Source organism: Ambystoma mexicanum, chromosome 4q (genome assembly GCF_040938575.1).
Source record: "Ambystoma mexicanum isolate Mex_15411 chromosome 4q, UKY_AmexF1_1, whole genome shotgun sequence".
Lineage (NCBI taxonomy): Eukaryota > Metazoa > Chordata > Amphibia > Caudata > Ambystomatidae > Ambystoma > Ambystoma mexicanum.
Genome location: NC_090928.1, coordinates 410,988,343 through 411,005,554, shown reverse-complemented (window position 1 = coordinate 411,005,554; position 17,212 = coordinate 410,988,343). Strand labels below are relative to the sequence as shown.

Below are 17,212 nucleotides of genomic sequence, written 5' to 3'. Positions count from 1 at the left end.
TTCCCGTGATGCAGTGAGGATTCCCAAACGGGACAGTGGCGATTTCTCCGCTCAGGGGGGAAGAATTGGCCCAGTTCCACTGCAGCAGGCTTCAGGGGCAAGGGGGGTTACAAATGCAGCAAACTTGCACAGGTCATTGTCTCAGCAGGGCAACACAGTAATCGCGTTTACTCCGGTCCGGGCGCACTCGTCTCACTTCAGACCTGGGAACGCCAAGTGTACGAAATTCGGTGTGAGGGTGCCGTGGACACAGAGCTAGCAGTATACCAAGTTTCGAGGGCCTCCTCGAAACAGCGGTGGTGACAGAGCAAAGGTCCCGTGTACGCTGGTCAGCCCACTGGTTGGCCCAGGGACACTTCCGAAGAGGCTTACTTGCAGGGTTTGATGAAGGTGCCGAGAACAGTTGATCCCACTATTCCAATGGGTCGAAGTGTCTTTGCAGACCTTCTAGGACGATCAGAGGCAGAGGGGTCCCACGGGACGACAGCGGGCTCAGGGTTCCAAACCTTCCAGCAGGTCACCAGCGGTTCCTTGACTCGCCTTCTTGTTGCAGGATACTTGGCTCCTTATCCCTTGTTCGGTGTGAACGCAGGAGATCGACATGGTAGCAGTGTTTTCAGCCTCCTCTTATTCAAAGTTCCCTTCGCGCCAAAACGGAGAGGACCCAATGGGAGATCTGCTCACAAACACTCACTCCATACGTGGACCAATCATGGACCACGGTGGTCTCAGGCATTCAGGACACTCCAGAATCTCTGGCACCCAGGATGTGTATTGGGAACAGACATCCCAGCCCACATCCTGGAGGCACACACACAAGGCATGCAGAAGCCCGCAAAAGCACTGGGTTTCGCGGGAAAGTGCATGACCAAATAAGGACTGACCTGGGTCGACACGACCTGGGGAAGGTGAAGGGGCAAGATGGCAAATGGACAGGACAAAGAATCTCGTGGCATGGCCATTTTGGAGCCAGGCCACCTATTCGTGCCAAGCGCGGTAAACGCGGTTAACATGGCAAGAAATGGTTAAAAATATAAGAGAATGATAGCTGCCTCCAGTCTGTCCCTGACACATCTGCACAGTTCATGAAAAGTCTGTGGAGAGTTTCTAGGGACTTTTGAAATGACTAGAGACCCAACGCTGCTGTAAGGTAAGTTACACTGCACACTTGTTACATGTTGCACAAAAGCTGCAACATGAGGAAAGGACTAAGGGAAACAAAGTATCCCAGTACTGACTGTCTTAAGGGCATGTCAGTTTCCCCATAGAAAGTGAGCAAAAGCCTAGAGGAGTGCAGCTGAGGGCTGTGCTTCTCTGGCAAAGTCAGTCAATGGTGTTACAACAGCAGCAAAAGGTTTGGGGGTTGACACATGGAGGGAAAATGACATACAATTATGAAATCTTTCCTAACATTCACCCTTTCACCATACCAGCACACACACACCCAGGCAGCCACCCATACATTTAAGTGTGCACCCTTTCACCATACACTCACACAGGCAGCCACCTATACATTTAAGTGTGCACCCTTTCACCATAAACTCACAAGCAGCCACCTGTACATTTATGTGTGCACCCTTTCACCACACACACACACAAGTAATGCAGATACGTTTTATTGTTGATACTCCAGTCTCATGGGATACCTTTGGTGTGAGCTTTTATGCTTTGTGCATTTAGTTTCAAAATGTGTGTAAGGTTTTATGCAAACTAATTCACAATAAAAATAAATAAGTTGTCATATATATGGGTGTGCCTGTTTTCCCTCATCAGAATTCTTTACGCTTTGAGAGAAAAGCAAGGCTAAAAGGGTAATTTTATGTATAATATTTGTTTATAGGTTTGTTAAAAACCAAAAATACACAATAAATAAAACGTTTTTTTAAAAGGCCACTTGTGAAGAGTAGTACATATTTTGCTACTGCACAGAGAATGCTGGCAGCTCTCCAAATGCACCCAATTTCATACTCGCCCAAGTAAAAGGTCTCCTAGCAAGTGGCGATTATACATTCTGATGCCTGCTTTTAAGGACAATATTCATCTGTTCTTTTGGCCTCATTACGAGGTTGCCGATAAGCCACGCGTACTACCGGCGGCTTACCGGCAACCTCATCTCACCGTTTCTGCCGCCCAATATCCCATTATTACCGCGATATTAGGGGTGGGGAGGAACGGTAGGTTCCCATCCCATGGAGTCGCATAGGAAGTGGGAACCCTGATAGAAAGTCTAGTTTGAAGGCTACTAAAATTAATCTTCATTGCCAATAAGAATTCACATATTTTTAAATTTGAATCTAAATTTGATCCATCAGTGTACTGCTGATGATCTGAGGAAAGTGATGTTAATGGTATCTGTAAGAGGATAGGAGCTCTTAAGAAAGGTCCCGGCATAAAAATAAACCATTAATGCTTACTGAATCACTGGACTGAAAGCATGCACCTTAAGTTTAGGTCGAGCGGCTCATGCTTCTGGAATACTACAAAATGTAAATTTTAGAGAACAAATGTGCACAAAGCCCTTTCCGATAATGTGAACAACAGCCATGAAAGCTTTACGTTCGGAAAGAAGCTTTTATGTTTAAAATTGAACTGATTATACAAACACTGAAATTCAGATTTGATTTTCATTTTTAATTAGGAACTTTGACACAGTCCAAACAAATGACAAAGATAGTTACCTATACAATTCAAGTGCCACATCATAATGTGATTGAATTACTTTCTTTTTATAGTCTGATGCTCTGTTTTTGACAAACACATAAAAAGTAATTTTCTCTTCAGATATCATACTGGTTGCATTAAAAATGTTGATGTAACAGATAAAACAAAAATCGAAATAACTCAAGGGCACACATAAGGTAATTTTACCAATAATAATTTTTTTGCCATATACTCTCAATTGAAAAGTGAATGTGTCATAAAGATTCAATCCTTTGGTCTTTTATATATATATTTTTGTATCCTTAGAAATTAGCTTGAAAGTGAAGGAATGCCTTGATAGAGTGTGTGGAAGAAGTGAAACGTGCTGGCACAGAGGTTATTTTGTCAATGAAAAATATCACTCTCTCAAATTACAATAAGACAATCATTACAATGACTAAAAAGGTCCCTTTCTTCTCCCATCATTGCTATTTCTAGGATCACCATTTGTCCACGTGCACTTGATGCTTGTGGATCAAAGCAACTAATCACTCATACATCAGGGTCTGTTGGCGGCTATGATTCTAGCAAGTCACACTTGTCCAGAGGTTATTGTGAGAAAGGACTAGAAAATATGTCACAAGGCCTTAGGGGAGCTTAATTTCCCAACCAAAAAATTGGACATTTTTGTAATGTCGATAAAATTGACAAAGAAAAAGGACAACAAAGGCTGATCACTTCAAGATAAAAATGATAGGCCAGAATGGCTAAGCACATATGCATTAACAATAATCATTTGCTATTGATACATTGCGTTCCCTAAAGGAAAGTATAAAGATTTTTTTTAATACTCAATTATTATTATTAGCCTACCAAAGTTGGTACGCATTTAACAATATCAGAAGGATAAAACGATGAGCTGGACTTCGCAGGAATCAAACCTGCAATATGGAGATCACTTACGGATCTCAACAGCGAGCACTTAACTCTCTGAGCCATTTTACCACCTTTGAAAGCCTGAAACACCTGACCAGTTAAACACTCAAAATAAGTCAATGGTGAGTGAGAATTCACTCTGCATGTAAGAAATGGTGTGCTGTGTACTCCATCACAGTGCAGCGTGCGAGTGACTGTTTACGGCTGGCTAGCAGCTTGCAACTAAACATTGTTACCTATCTACTGGAATACGTGGCATTTCTGTGTGTTCTAGTTCCAGCTAGGTTTGGTACTTTGATGCTATTTTAGGACTACTGCAATGGCTTCATAAGCAGCTTCTATAGTTGAAATTTGCCAGGGCAGATGTGATTAATTTCTGTAGAGTAAATTACTGGTGAAACATTCTGATGATGGCACATCTGGAACAAATATTGGGACACTTTGTGTACATTCATTTTCTATCATTGTTATGCCTTCTCCTACTTTGCACACTTACACATACCCACAATTAATTCTCACTAAATTTTACAATTTCATCCCTTCCTTCCTACAAAACAGTTAATCACAGTGTTAGGAAAGATTTCCCTTAGGTGCAATTTTCCCTCCATTTATAGACCCCCCCAAACTTGGTTTTGTTTGGCTAACCCAGAGGTATTCAAACTGTGGGGCGCGAGAGCCCAGCATGAAATGTAAAACATTTTATTTTGTATTAAAAATTGAGGAAATGGGCAGGGGCGGCTCACATGGTTGGACTGGAGCATAAAACTGCCTCAGGCACCAATGAAAAAGAGGCCTGCAGTTGCAAACGGATATTCATTCCTTTAGTCACAGACTGTTTGAATAGTACCCAAGGGGGTGTTTTTTGTTGCAATGTAAGCAAATTGTGATATTTAAAGAATATTTATTCAGCAACAGTGGTCAAAACTACTAGCTGCATAGTGAAGTAACTCATCAAACCGGCCCACATTGGCCAAAGAAGTGGCCCATTTTGACTGGCCCACACTAGCATTTTGCATTTGTGGTACAGGTGTTGCCCTATTGCCCTATAGGCTATTTGGAGACTGGCGGCTCATCAATAATGGCTGAGGGGGCGTCCACCTAGTGGCCCCCTCAACCATTATCGAGGAGCTGAGGAGCCAGCCCAGTGAAACACTGAGCACTCCCTCTGCTGCTTTTTCCAGCTGAAGGATTGACCTTGGGCTGGCTGAACTGTCAAAGGGTAACACTGTTTCGCTTTGACAGTTCAGTTCAGTTGCCGGCTGGGGCACTGCATGTCTGTATGTGCGAGGGGTGAGCTCCTGTGCCTCCATGCACATATGGACAGAGCAGCCTGGAGCGGGGCGTTTCAGCACCCATGTGCAGGCCCCTGCAGGAGGTGCGTTTATGTTCATTTCTTTTTTATTTAAATATGTGTATGGATGCGTGTATGCTTTTGTTATGAGTGAGTGTATGATGATGGGTGTTCATGTGAATGATAGGGTGTCCAGTCATTTGGTCGACTAAAAACTGGTCGAATGACATTTGGTCGACGCAATTTGGTCGAAAACCAAATGGTCGAATTTTTTTTTATTTATATATTTATTTTTCGGGTTTTCGTTTTGTAAAAAAATGGGTTTTTAGAGAAAAAAAGGGGGTTGGGGGGGACCCCCCCAAAAAAATAAAAAAAGGGTTAAAATAATTTTAAAAAAAATTCGACCATTTGGTTTTCGACCAAATTGGTTCGACCATTTGTCTGGTCGACCAATTTTTTTCGACCAAATGTCTGGCAACCAATGATAGCGTGATTGCTGTGTGAATGTGTGTGTTTGTTTTGGTCCGTTGAGCTGATTTTGGTGACTGGGAACTAGAGGGGGGGGAAGGAGGGTTGTAGAACAAAGGCATTGTAAAAATGGCTTTGTTGCACAATCCCCCTACCCACCTGTCAAAATCAGCTCTCCTTCTGAGGTGCTGTGGAGCCCAGGGCTGGTATTTTTTTACTGGATATCTATCATAGATGTCCAGTCAAAAATACCATGCTTTCCCCCTTGGTCCCTCAGCACCTTGCATACACACATAGGGGGTCATTCTGAGTATGGTGGTAGCCATGGAGCAATTAGCTCCATGGCTGCCTCCCATACCGGTACCGACTCCGGTGTTGTTCAATGGGGATTTACCGGTCCATTCTGACCCTGGAGGGACCGTTAAGTCCCCATTGAACAAACCATTTCCATTTGAGCCCCCATAGGGCTCAATGGGAATAGGGAGGGCGCAAATAACGGGCTCGCGAATAGCAAGCCCGTTATTTGCGCCCTGGTCCCCTAACGGGACCCGTAAGGGATGTGTGGTCCGACCACACGCCCCTTACGGTTCCCGTTAGGGGACCTCGGAATCGGGCAGTAGGGGATTACCGGCACCGGTCTCCTTACCGGTGCCCGGTATCCCCTACCGCCCGACTCGAAATGAGGCCCATAGTCATGTTGATTGTGTTACTGTGGGGCCCCGGGGACAGGGTTGGTATAGTTTTACTAGACATCTATCATACTGTTTGGCTTTTTACCCATTTTCTTTTTAAGTATGCTCTAAAATGCAACATTTTAACCCATTATTTAAAAAAGGAAACCCTTGATTGGTTCGGGGTCCCTCGCTACGCTCAGTCGCTATGGCATATCTGGTGGAAATATTTATGTCTCTCCACTTAAAAAATTCACCAGAGATCGCTGGTTTATTGGACTGTGCTGGAGCAGGGTGGGGGAGCCCAGGGACTGTGGTGGGAGCAGGATGGGCGGAAACCATGGGATAGTGGTGGGAGCAGGGTTTGTATATCCCAGGGTCTGTGGTGGGGTGGGGAGAGCACCAGGACTGGGCTAGGAGAGGGTGGGGGAGCCCAGGGACTATGATGGAAGTAGGGTGCACTGACAGCGCGCGATAGATCCGAGCCATTTAGACGCACTGTCCATTTGGCATTTTTCCGGCCTGACCACATTTTGCTCGGGGGTTGGGGGGCCAGGCCTTAAAAGTTTGAAGACCCCTGGGCTAACCTAACCTGACTTTTTCCAGTGGAGCACAGCCATCAGTTGCGCTCCTCTGTTATGGAGAAACTGACACGTCCTTCAGGCGGTCAGTACTGGGAAACTATGTTTTCCTTAGTCTTTCACTGTGTTGCCATTTCTTGGTAATTTTTTATCTATGTGCCCAGTACCTTATCGTACTGCGCATAGGGGTCCTTCTTGTTTTATGGCCCTACACACCCTTTAAGGATATTTGGGTGATTGTACAATTGTGCCTAGGATGAACTGGTGGCAATTTACTTTTTACTTCTTTTTAATGAACCATACCGGATTTACCGCGTTTGGCTCAGGACTGTAGCCAGTGCCACAAAAAAGGCCATGCTACAAAGTCTTTTGTTCTGTCCTTTGGCCATTTTGGCCCTTTGCCTTCACCCAGGTCGAGCAGAACAGGCCTTTTCTTACTTGGGCATACAGCCTCCCGTGCAAACCATTGTTTCCAGGGTTCTTCTGCATGCCGTGAGTGTCTGCGCTCAGGAAGAGGTTTGGGACTGTCTGGTCCCAATCCACACTACTGCTGCTAGAATGTCTGGTGTGCCTGAATGTCTGGGACCACCGTGGACCGTGATTGATCCACGCCTGGCATGCCTGCAAGAGAGCAGATCTTCCATTGGTTATCCCAGATTTTGGCACACAACTAATCTTGGATAAGAGAAGGGGCTCTGCACCCATTCCAGGTCGATCAACTGAAGTTCTCTTCGAACAACAGAAGGAGCCATGTATCCTGAAACGCTGAAGCAGACCTGTGGAACTGCCACAGACATGCGGGAAGGTATGGCACCCTGAGCCTGCTGTTGTCCCGTCGGACTCCTGCTTTTGCATCGATCACACAAGGCCTGCAGGGGTGCTTCGACCCTTTGGAGTAGTGGGAACAACTATTCTCGGCACCTCCTGTTCACCCTCCAAAAGAGCCTCATCAGAAGTGTTTGTGGGCCATCCAGTGAACTGACCAGTTCGAACCCGAGGTATCGCATAGGAGCGCCACTGTCCTAAATTGACACTTAAGACTTAGGGAATCGCTAGTTTGTGGTCCTGGGCCCTCTACTGCCAACATTCGTAGACCTAGCTGCTCTGGGTCGCGATTTAGGAGAGTGCACCACAACGTAAGCATTTGCGGTTCCTGCGTCACCCTGCTGTGGTGAAGGTCGTTGTAGGAGCTTTGCCTGTCTGCCCCCCTGTGCCCTGAGACGTGCTACACTGGAACTGTCCTCTTTTCTTCATAGTGAGCTGAGAAAAGGCTGTCCCACCACAGACAATCGTCCCGTCCTGCAGCCTCTGAGAGCTGGAGCGACGTGCAACTGCATGGGTTGAACCTAAAAGCGACCTCGACTAGACTGGCAAAGTTTGGTCTGGACTGTGTCGAGGGACAGTGGGTACTTGCATCACTTACCGGCGGCCCCCTGGCACAGCCATTGTTCTTTATGCACGAGAATCCCTAAAATGCTACTCATTTTAGCTGGGCTAACCTGCTCTCCCTAGCTATTCCTGAAACTCGAACATCGCTCTGCCTACAAGGGTAGACTCTCCTCAAATAGTGGGACACTGTACTTCTTTGCCTCAAGCCCCTTCCTGAATTACTCCAGCCCCCGGAAGAGGACCCGTTTTGGTCGATACGCATGACTGCGCATTTTCACGCACTGCTGTTCTTTTGAGCACAAGGCACCCCACTTCATAGGGTTGGACTGCTTAAGTTAGGGTTTGGTTCTGATAGAATTGCCTAATGCTATATTGGTGCTACTCCCCCCGCTTTTTCAGGTTGTGGCTGTGTTTTTCCCTTCTATCGCATTAGGTTAAATGTAGTTGTAGATATGTTAAATAGTGAAAGGCGTGTTTGGGAACTATTATATATTACTGTGGTTTATTTGTGTTTAATTATAAGGCCTATAATAAATGTATATGGATTTTTGATATACCCTTGTCTAAGAGTGTTCTGTGGAGTTTTACTGTGTGTGCTCATTGTGGGCTTCTGACCACTCTCACACCTCCTGCTACTTAGTCTTGGCCGCCTGCCAAGCTACCGTGATTGGTCTGGCTTATCTAGAAGGTTCCCCTGTTCCACTACACTAGGGTGGCCTCCTAAACCTCTGCCAACCAGGTCAGAGTTTAGAAATCCATCTTAACACACAGGTAAAACGCTGAAACATCCTTCCTAAGGTGACTCTGATAATCTACAGAGCTCCACAAACCTCTGTTCTGCCACCCTGCTGGCAGGTTCGGGGAGTGGTGGACTAAGTATGATGGAAAGGAATGGATAAGTAAAAGAGAGCTGACTGGAAATAAATGAAGGAACAGAGAAAGGTGAAAGTGGGGGTGCCAAGGAAGGTGTAAACAGAAAGGTGCTGCCGATCGTCTGGGATTGTAATAATGTGATAGTGTGAAATGTTGATAAACTGTGGCCGTGTTATGCCAAAAATGAGGAAAACTGGTCTGGCGTCAGTTATTTAGCTGAGGGGGGACTACAACAGGATATTAAGTCTTGACAGGTGGGGAGCGAGCAGTAACCGACTCCCTGGATTCCTATGGGATCCACCAGCCCAGCTATTTACATCAGTAAAAAGCAGGTGGTCTCCAAAGGAATCCATTGAAACACTCGTTGCCATGCGTACATGACAGGTCATTATTACTCATTTTGCACGGTGGAGTGCAAAAGGGTGGTGTACAAGCATGTATGCAACCTGCTTACACTCGCCCTTTGGTCTCTGCATTCTAAATAAAGAAAATTACAGGGAGGGGACATGTTAGGATTACAATTTCGTGTAAACAGGGCACGTAATTATGCAGAACTCAAATATGAGCTCCATTGAAGGTAATTCCACAGAAGAGCTAGAAATGGGCTGGACTATGAATTTCAGAATGCTAATCAATAACTGCCTGACAGGGTTCTGCCAAAAGGCATACAGAAATGCAATCTAGGGTAAGAGGTGAAGGCATATCTGTGTGCATCAAATCCTTGTACCGGGCACTATATACCTTATCACTCACCTCGCCCGGATCCTGCTGGGACATTTCTCCACTTACAGAAATTGACAAGTTTAAGGTTGAGGTGTAACCAATAGCTGATGGCTGGCGTTAGAAATCAGACCCAGGCAGACAAGCAGCCCCCTCCCTTACACGCCAGGGAGGGCGGGGGGATGGACATCATCACTCATCTACTGCACATGCCCACAGCTCAAAACACTGGTCAGCAGCACATGCTCAGAAACAGCACTACTGCAGAGACAGCTCTAAACAGGAGATATACACGACAGCTGAAAGGAACGGCAGGGCATAAACGCATTTTCCTTGTTCCTCTTTCAATGTATTGTTCTCAAGCCTAAAACAGTATCTGTTTGCCTGCACACACTGGCCCTGATTTAAAAAAAATGTTTTAACATGGGAAAGTCCAATTGAAAACATGTTTGTAAATCAGACCCCGTTCTTTTTAGATGCTGCATGACTTCCCGGATGTGGGTATCTGCTGTATTTCCTATATTGGGGAAGTGACGTGCAGCAGTTCTGAAGGCGCATGCACAAACGCATAGAAGCTTACTTCCAGTTCGACGTTCCCCACAATTAAAAGGTGGGTTGTGTGACGACGATTTTAGCAGCTAGCCAGCTGCACTTACTTTTGGAAAAACTGGATGCCACACTGTGCCTCTCTGTTCATATGGCGCCTTGCAACGGGCATAGGGATAGGAGGCGCCTAAAATCTGGAGGCACAAAGGAAACCCTGGGGACGGACGTCACTGCTGCCATATCCCACCCCAGCCCAAATTCCTGCGTCTTTAAGTGCTGCAGCCTTAGCATAGTGATGGATTTTCTTTCAAAAATGCCAAATTTACAAACACAAATGCTCATCAGTCGAAGTAACCTTTTCTACAGATATTGCGCTTACTGCTACAACCTTTTAAAAACATGTTCATGTTTCCGGCTTGTATAATTTTTTCACTCAAGGTAGCACATTTGCGACTCCCCCCAACCTATATTCCATTAGGACATTATTGTAGCGGCGGCGCTCCCACTGTAACGCAGCACACGGACCGCGGGCTTCTCAAATAACTACATGAGGACCATGTGTTGACTCAAGTGATCTGGAAGCTCTGTGATGCCCTTGCTGACCCAACCACTTTATGTACTCGGGCACAGTGATCTCACATTGATTGATTGTTTATTTTTATAGTGCCTATACACAATGTGTTTCAAAGCGCTTCAAGGAGGGAGGGAACAAGGGAGAATACAATTACATTCTTACAAGTCCTTGAAACAGTACAGAATGTGAAAAATGACTATCAAATCATAAACAGATAGCACAAGTGCATGGAACAATAAGGACGAGGAAGGGGAGGAAGGAGGGAGAACAAAACTAGCAGTAACATTACTATGCCTGACGACAATTGTTGCAGTGCAAGGGTGACAAGAGGAGGGTGAGGGAGGGGGGAAAGGGGACAGGAGAGAAAGGGTGAGGATAGAAACAAAACAAGTGACTATGCTGGGGTAGGAGGGGGAAGAGAAGACAGAAGGGAAACGAGGAACAGACAAGCTATTATCAGTGATCAAGGGAACGATGATAAGAGTAAGTGCTAAGAAGGTTAGAGGTGTGGGGGGGAGGAAAAAGAGGGGGTAAGACGCTGCAAAGACAGGAGGCTACGTATTACTATGCCTGACGGCAATTGTGTCTGAGAGTGACAGACAGAGGTAGGACTATTTTACGTCCACCATAACATCCCTCCTTTATCATAGGCATAAACAACCATAACAATATTGTACTAAGTGCAGAAAAGACTGGAGACCCAAGCGCTTATACAGTCTGTTAATATGGCAATTTGTATGTGTGCATAAAGTCCTAGACAAATCGCGGCAGGTGAGTGTATGTCGTGGGGTATACTTCTCAATACACCACATTAAACAACCTACATACACACAGATACATCCACACAGCGCATATGTCCAAATATTAGATGCTTGGTCGCATATGATTTATTTGGTGTTCAGTCAGCCTGACACCTGTTTCGAACAATCTGCTCTTCTTCTGAGGCCGTGTTATTACATCACCAATAATTGGCAGAAACATACATGAATGTGCATAAAAGCATAAAACACCAGAAGCAAAAACCAATGGCAACAAGGTTGTGTACCAGCCAATTGACACATTCAAAAAATTAAACACTCAATTAGTGACAACATTGAAATATAGAGATGATAGATAAATACACAATATATCAAAAAACAATGTCATACCAATTCGTTATTCATCAACACACCAAATCAAATGTGCAGTGTGGCTGTATCTGTGTGTATAACGATAACAATAAACCATAACAGCAATAGCAACTTGCAACATACAGCATGTAGCACCAATGTCTAGCTATAGGGCTAGAAGTATGTTCGGCGGGGCCTTCTCACCCTCTGGGTATCAACATAAACGAAGGAGCTGACCTCTTGTTCTGCTTGTGAAACCACACATTGGAGTTGAAGCAGAAAAGAGCTATTAAATGTGCTGACCTGTTAATTTCAGAACGATAATCAATAACGGCCAGAGACATACATGCCAACATTCCAAAGTACGGGTGAGGGGTATTTCGTCAGATAAATCGGGAGACATACATTTCCCCATAGGAATGCATTCAGGCTCGAATTATTTTAAGTGGGAGAACTTAATGTCAATATTTTTCATAAAAGATTCGGAAGGCTTCTGCCTAAATCGGGAGCTTTGGTAATCATGCTGACACTGTGCACAGGCATACAAACATGCAATCTGGGGTGGTTGGTGAAGGCAGATCTTTGGACATTAAACCACTGTACAAGGGACTAACGTGTCACTCACCTTGGCCGGATCCTGCTGGGACATTTCTCCCTTTGAAGAAATTGACACTGAGGCTGAGCTGTAACCAAGCAGCCAATGGTTCGTATTACAAATCAGACCCAGTCAGACAAGCAGCTCCCTCCCTTACAAGCATCAGGGGAATTGACAGTATCTCTCATCTACTGCACATGTCCACAGCTCATAACACTGATCAGCAGCACATTCTCAGAAACAGCACAACTGCAGAGACAGCGCTAGACAGGAGATATACACATACAGCTGAAAGGAAGAGCAGGACATACACTTTCCTCTTTTCTTTTCTTAATGCATAGTTCTTGAGACAAAAACCTTATCTGTTTGCTTGCACACGCTGTCTGCTTTGCTGCAGGACTTCCTGGTTGTGGGTACTGTGAGGGGTCAGAAATGAGAGGCGGACACAAAGTGGTAATGTTCTCAACATTATCCATTTTTTAATAGAAAGGGGTTTGGACAAAGGCCCAACTTTCCCTAGCCTAGATGTCCTTTCCTATTAACCCAAAACGAAAGCAGGATGACCTGGTGTCCAAACTCAATATGACCCTCACATTATACATGCATGCAAACACTGCAAGGTAAATGTTTCAAAGTTCAACTCAATATAAAGTGCAATAACTGGAGCATTTAACAACCAAAACCATTCTTATATCCAGGGTCTGGTTCTCTTTCTCTGGATTACTTCCTGTAAGTGATTCACTGTGTTCTTATATCAAGATCAGTCTCTAAAAGGTTTTACAAATGTCTCTTTCACCTAATACTCTCTTCAGGAGGACAAAACAAATGTTCCTTCCACAAGGCTGGTTAGAATAAAGTAAAGGAAAGTCTTGACTACTTATCAGGATGGTCAAACGCATGTCTTTTTCATAGCAATGATTCAAGTATGGCAAACAGCATGTCTGTTAAAACCTTTTGGTACCCAAAATATTCAAATAGAACCAAGAGCTTAATACGACCACTTCTCTTTTCAACACTCCAATTCAAAGTGATTTACCCGGTACACTCTCCTGCCAGGAAACCTCTCAACTCTTACTGAGAGCTCTTGATTTCCTGGTTTACTCTCCTGCCAGGAATATCCTCAATTTAAACGGAAAACTCTTAACATCCTGGTTTACTCTCCTGTCAAGAAATATCCCCCTTTTGGCTCACAAAGATTCCCTGGTCTACTCTCCTGCAAGGTTTTTGCTTCCAAAAAGGTTTCAATGCCTTATACCTTTATCAGGCTTCTCTGCAACATTCACTTTCTCATTAGGTATAACACAATAGAGCTTTTTCCACTAACACACTCTTGTTGACTTCAGGTGTTACTTGTGTCAATCTCCCCCATAATGACATCTCACATCGGAGGACTTGTTCAAACTCTGTTAATGTTTCTTCTCTCTTGACTCTTGGCAATGCTTGTTCAAGATTTCCCCCAACTGACATCTCATGTTAGGAGAATTGGACAAATGTTGCCTCTTTATTTCTCTTCCAATCTCTTTTGGCTCTTGGCAATGCTGATTCCAGGTTTATTCGACTGACCTCTTATGTAAGGAGAATTGCATCATATTTGCCCCTGTTGTTAACAGTTTCTTTTGGCTTAGACAATACTGGTCACAGGTGTCCCCCAATTGACATCTCATGTCAGGAGAATTGAACCATGTTCGCTCTTTCCTTTTTTTATTATATTTGCTCAGCATTCAAAAGTACTTTCAAAGTGCTTTTTATTATGTTCATACGCCTCGGGCCCCCTTTGATGCTAGGCTGACTCACCGGTCACCATGTGGGGCCAGCTTCCCCTGCTGGGCAGAGGCTCTGTGGGTCTCTGCGTCAGCTCTCCTGTCCTTCGCCGTCAAGACTCACACTGCTCTGCAGAACTGCGTCTCCTCTTCCACTCCCGCTGTACACTATGTGCTCTCTCTACCGGAGTTCCTCTCCTCTGATTCTGCTTGCCACCAACCTTCTTCTAGTGAGCATCTCCCATTCTCCCCATGGCCTTCCGTAGACTTTCCTCTGCCACTGGTCACGTGTCCCGCTCTGCGCACAATGCAGCCTTCCTTCTCTCTCCTTGTTCGTTCACATCTTCGGTACTGATGTTCCCCTTGCCACAGGTGATCTGGGGATTTAAATGTCCCGTGAAATTGACTAGGTTGATAACAACTAGACTATACATTACCTTCAGAGTCCCATTTCCTCGACAAAAACTCCCTGTGCCTCTTCCTCATCAAAATACTCGAGGCTTTCTGGTACTTGGAGTTCCAATAATGTTCAATTGATTTTGGATCACATTGTTGAACAGTGTTGTTTAAAATACAATCACACAAAAAATCTGATGTTTCATATGTTCTAGGTTCATTATATATACACATGGAGACTGAATAGGGTTTTGTTTAAATAAAGTTGGGTTTAGAGTTTTACAATCAGAGGGTTTTGAATAATGGCAGCCAGCCATCAACAACTTCAGAATTAAAGGATCTTCTTTACAATAAAGAAAATTATACTGCATTTCTCCCTGTGGATTCAGCACTCTCCCCTGACAACCATTTCCTCCCATGTGATCCACCCTCAGAAAACCGGCCCCAGGGTCAGGTAGCGGTTCCCTTCCCCTGGCAACATGGGAGGAAACTTTAGGCTGGAGTTTAGTGACGATTCCACAGGATTCAACATATCTTATATTGAGCATGTGATTTGCAGCAACTCTGACAGAGCATGCTCCCGGGAGGATAGCTCAGCGGCAGCGTGCGCATCTTGGAAGCAAGACGACACGGAGCAATAACAGGTTCGATCCCCGGGTCCGCGCTTAGAAACCTTTGGGTGTTTAAGCGCGTTATAAATACGTAACTAAGAAAAAAACAAACAAAAAAAAAAAAAAACAATTCCTGTAATAGCGCCTCGATGCCTGCGGGCTGTGTGAGCGCTTTATAAATGTGAAATAAATAAATAAATAAATAAATGCTCTAACACTGAGGGACTTTCTCCCATGAACCCATCGCCCCCAGCATGGATGTCATTTGGGAGTCACCAGGGGTTGCAGCTCTGATTCCTGCTTACTCCTCTGCGGCGGCCACTGCATCTTTGACCCTCGTAAAGCATGTTTTTAGTGCCCTCTCTTTTTTGGAAATCACCCTGTGAAGTTTTCCTTTCTCTAATGTGCTATATTTGCAAAGGTGCAACTGGAGACGAGTGTTTGTGTATATAGGCCAGAAAGACTGAATGCCCAAGATGCAGAGCTTCTTATTTAGAGTCAACCTGTTTGTTTTATGTTTCTCAGGCCTATCATTTTTTGCAAAAATATTCAACGTTATAATGTTACTGTGGCCTAGATTCTCCCATATCTGTGTAAAATAGTTGGTATTACGTCATCCTTTTATGTATAGCACTTCATGTCTGACTCATAATGCCTCCTGCTTCTAAGTGCTGTAAAAATAGGTGTTATTACTAGGACATGTAATAGTACTTAATGTATTAACCTGAGAAGTGTGAAGGGCTTATTCAGCCCTGATGAAATATGAACTTGGAAAGTGCATGCTGGCACTTGTCAGAGCTTAAATGTGAACATGCTGAGCAATCCAATTGTGACACAATATGCTGTTTAATCAATCTTGCATGTAACAAGAAACATTTATGAAGATACCTACCCAGCACCTTCTCCGCTCCTTTTAAAAAAAATATACAGAACTCTATGACCACATTTACTAGTGTGTCCTGACCTATCCCTGCTGCTTCCAAGCACTCCAATAGTAAGTGTTTTGCTAATGAGAAATGTAGCGCCCATAGCCAATGCATAAGCAAATGCTGTGGTTGGCACATTTAAGGAGAAATCGCTGGTAAGATAGCTCAGTTGGTTAAGTGCTTACTGCTGGGTTCTATGTGTGTTTTTCAGATCACAGGTATGCATCCTAGAAAGGTCTTCTCAACCATATATGTTGCTGACCATATAGCTCAGACGTGTATGGTTAACAGCATATATAGTCAGCAACATACGAGTACAGTGCCGTAGTGTTAGCCTCTTGGTGCTCCTGATGCTGATCCATGTAGAGAATGAAGTGTGTTGAGGAGTCATGGGTTCCCTTTTAGTTTGTTTGTTATGAACCTTTGGTATAATATTGTATTCATAGATATTGCCTCTACAAGCTTGACATTAAGATGTGGGGGTGGGGGGGGATTGAATACAGCATGATCATATAAGTGCCCCCCAGAGAACAACAATATAAACTGTTTGTCATTATGCCACATTTAAACCACTGTCTCTGGCCTGCATAAATGGTACATGGTACACTGGACTGTGCATGTCACCCTTAGAGCAGCACTTTGCGCACACTTAAAAATGCTTGCCTTCACTGTTCACGCTTCTGACACATATCCGTTTTGGCATAGTTAAGCGTGTTCCCTGCGCTCGCTTTTTCCTAAAAGGTGGCTTTAGCTGCTGGATGTCGTCATGTTACTAGACCTTGCACCTGCCTCGAGGCGAGTGTGACGTATTTGGGTGGCTATTCATCTTGAAGAAATGCCTTGCACTCTGCTGCTTTTACTGATAACGGTAACAAGCGCTACCAAGTGCAAATGGCTTCGAAAGACTGTACAATGAGGGTTTGTCTCAGTCAGCAATTAAAGTTGCAGGGTGTGACATTGCCAGGCTGAGACCTCCCCCTTCCATTGACAATCATGTATTCCTGTGAGTATGAGAGATCTGGACCCAGGAGGGAGGGGGGTTCACTTGCGCCAAAGTCTTGTGTTGCAGTTGGTCTTATGTTTGCTTACTTCTTTATTAGTAAAGTGTTCATCAATCCACCTGAGT

General features: G+C 44.5%; 1 protein-coding gene across 4 annotated transcripts in view; it reads right to left on the bottom strand.

Moving 5' to 3' along the window:
- Positions 1 to 17,212, bottom strand: part of LOC138467752 (zinc finger protein 300-like) — a 176,200-nt gene that overhangs the window by 128,979 nt on the left and 30,009 nt on the right. For 2 of the 4 annotated variants that reach the window (XM_069607977.1, XM_069607980.1), the window contains exon 1: positions 9,603 to 9,738. The exons of 1 other annotated variant lie outside the window; for it this stretch is intronic. In XM_069607977.1, the coding sequence (XP_069464078.1) occupies positions 9,603 to 9,626 (24 nt within the window). In that variant the 5' untranslated portion in view covers positions 9,627 to 9,738. Of the gene's footprint in view, positions 1 to 9,602; positions 9,739 to 12,423; positions 12,482 to 17,212 lie in introns of those variants that run through there. One more of the 4 variants, XM_069607979.1, reaches the window with a different exon arrangement.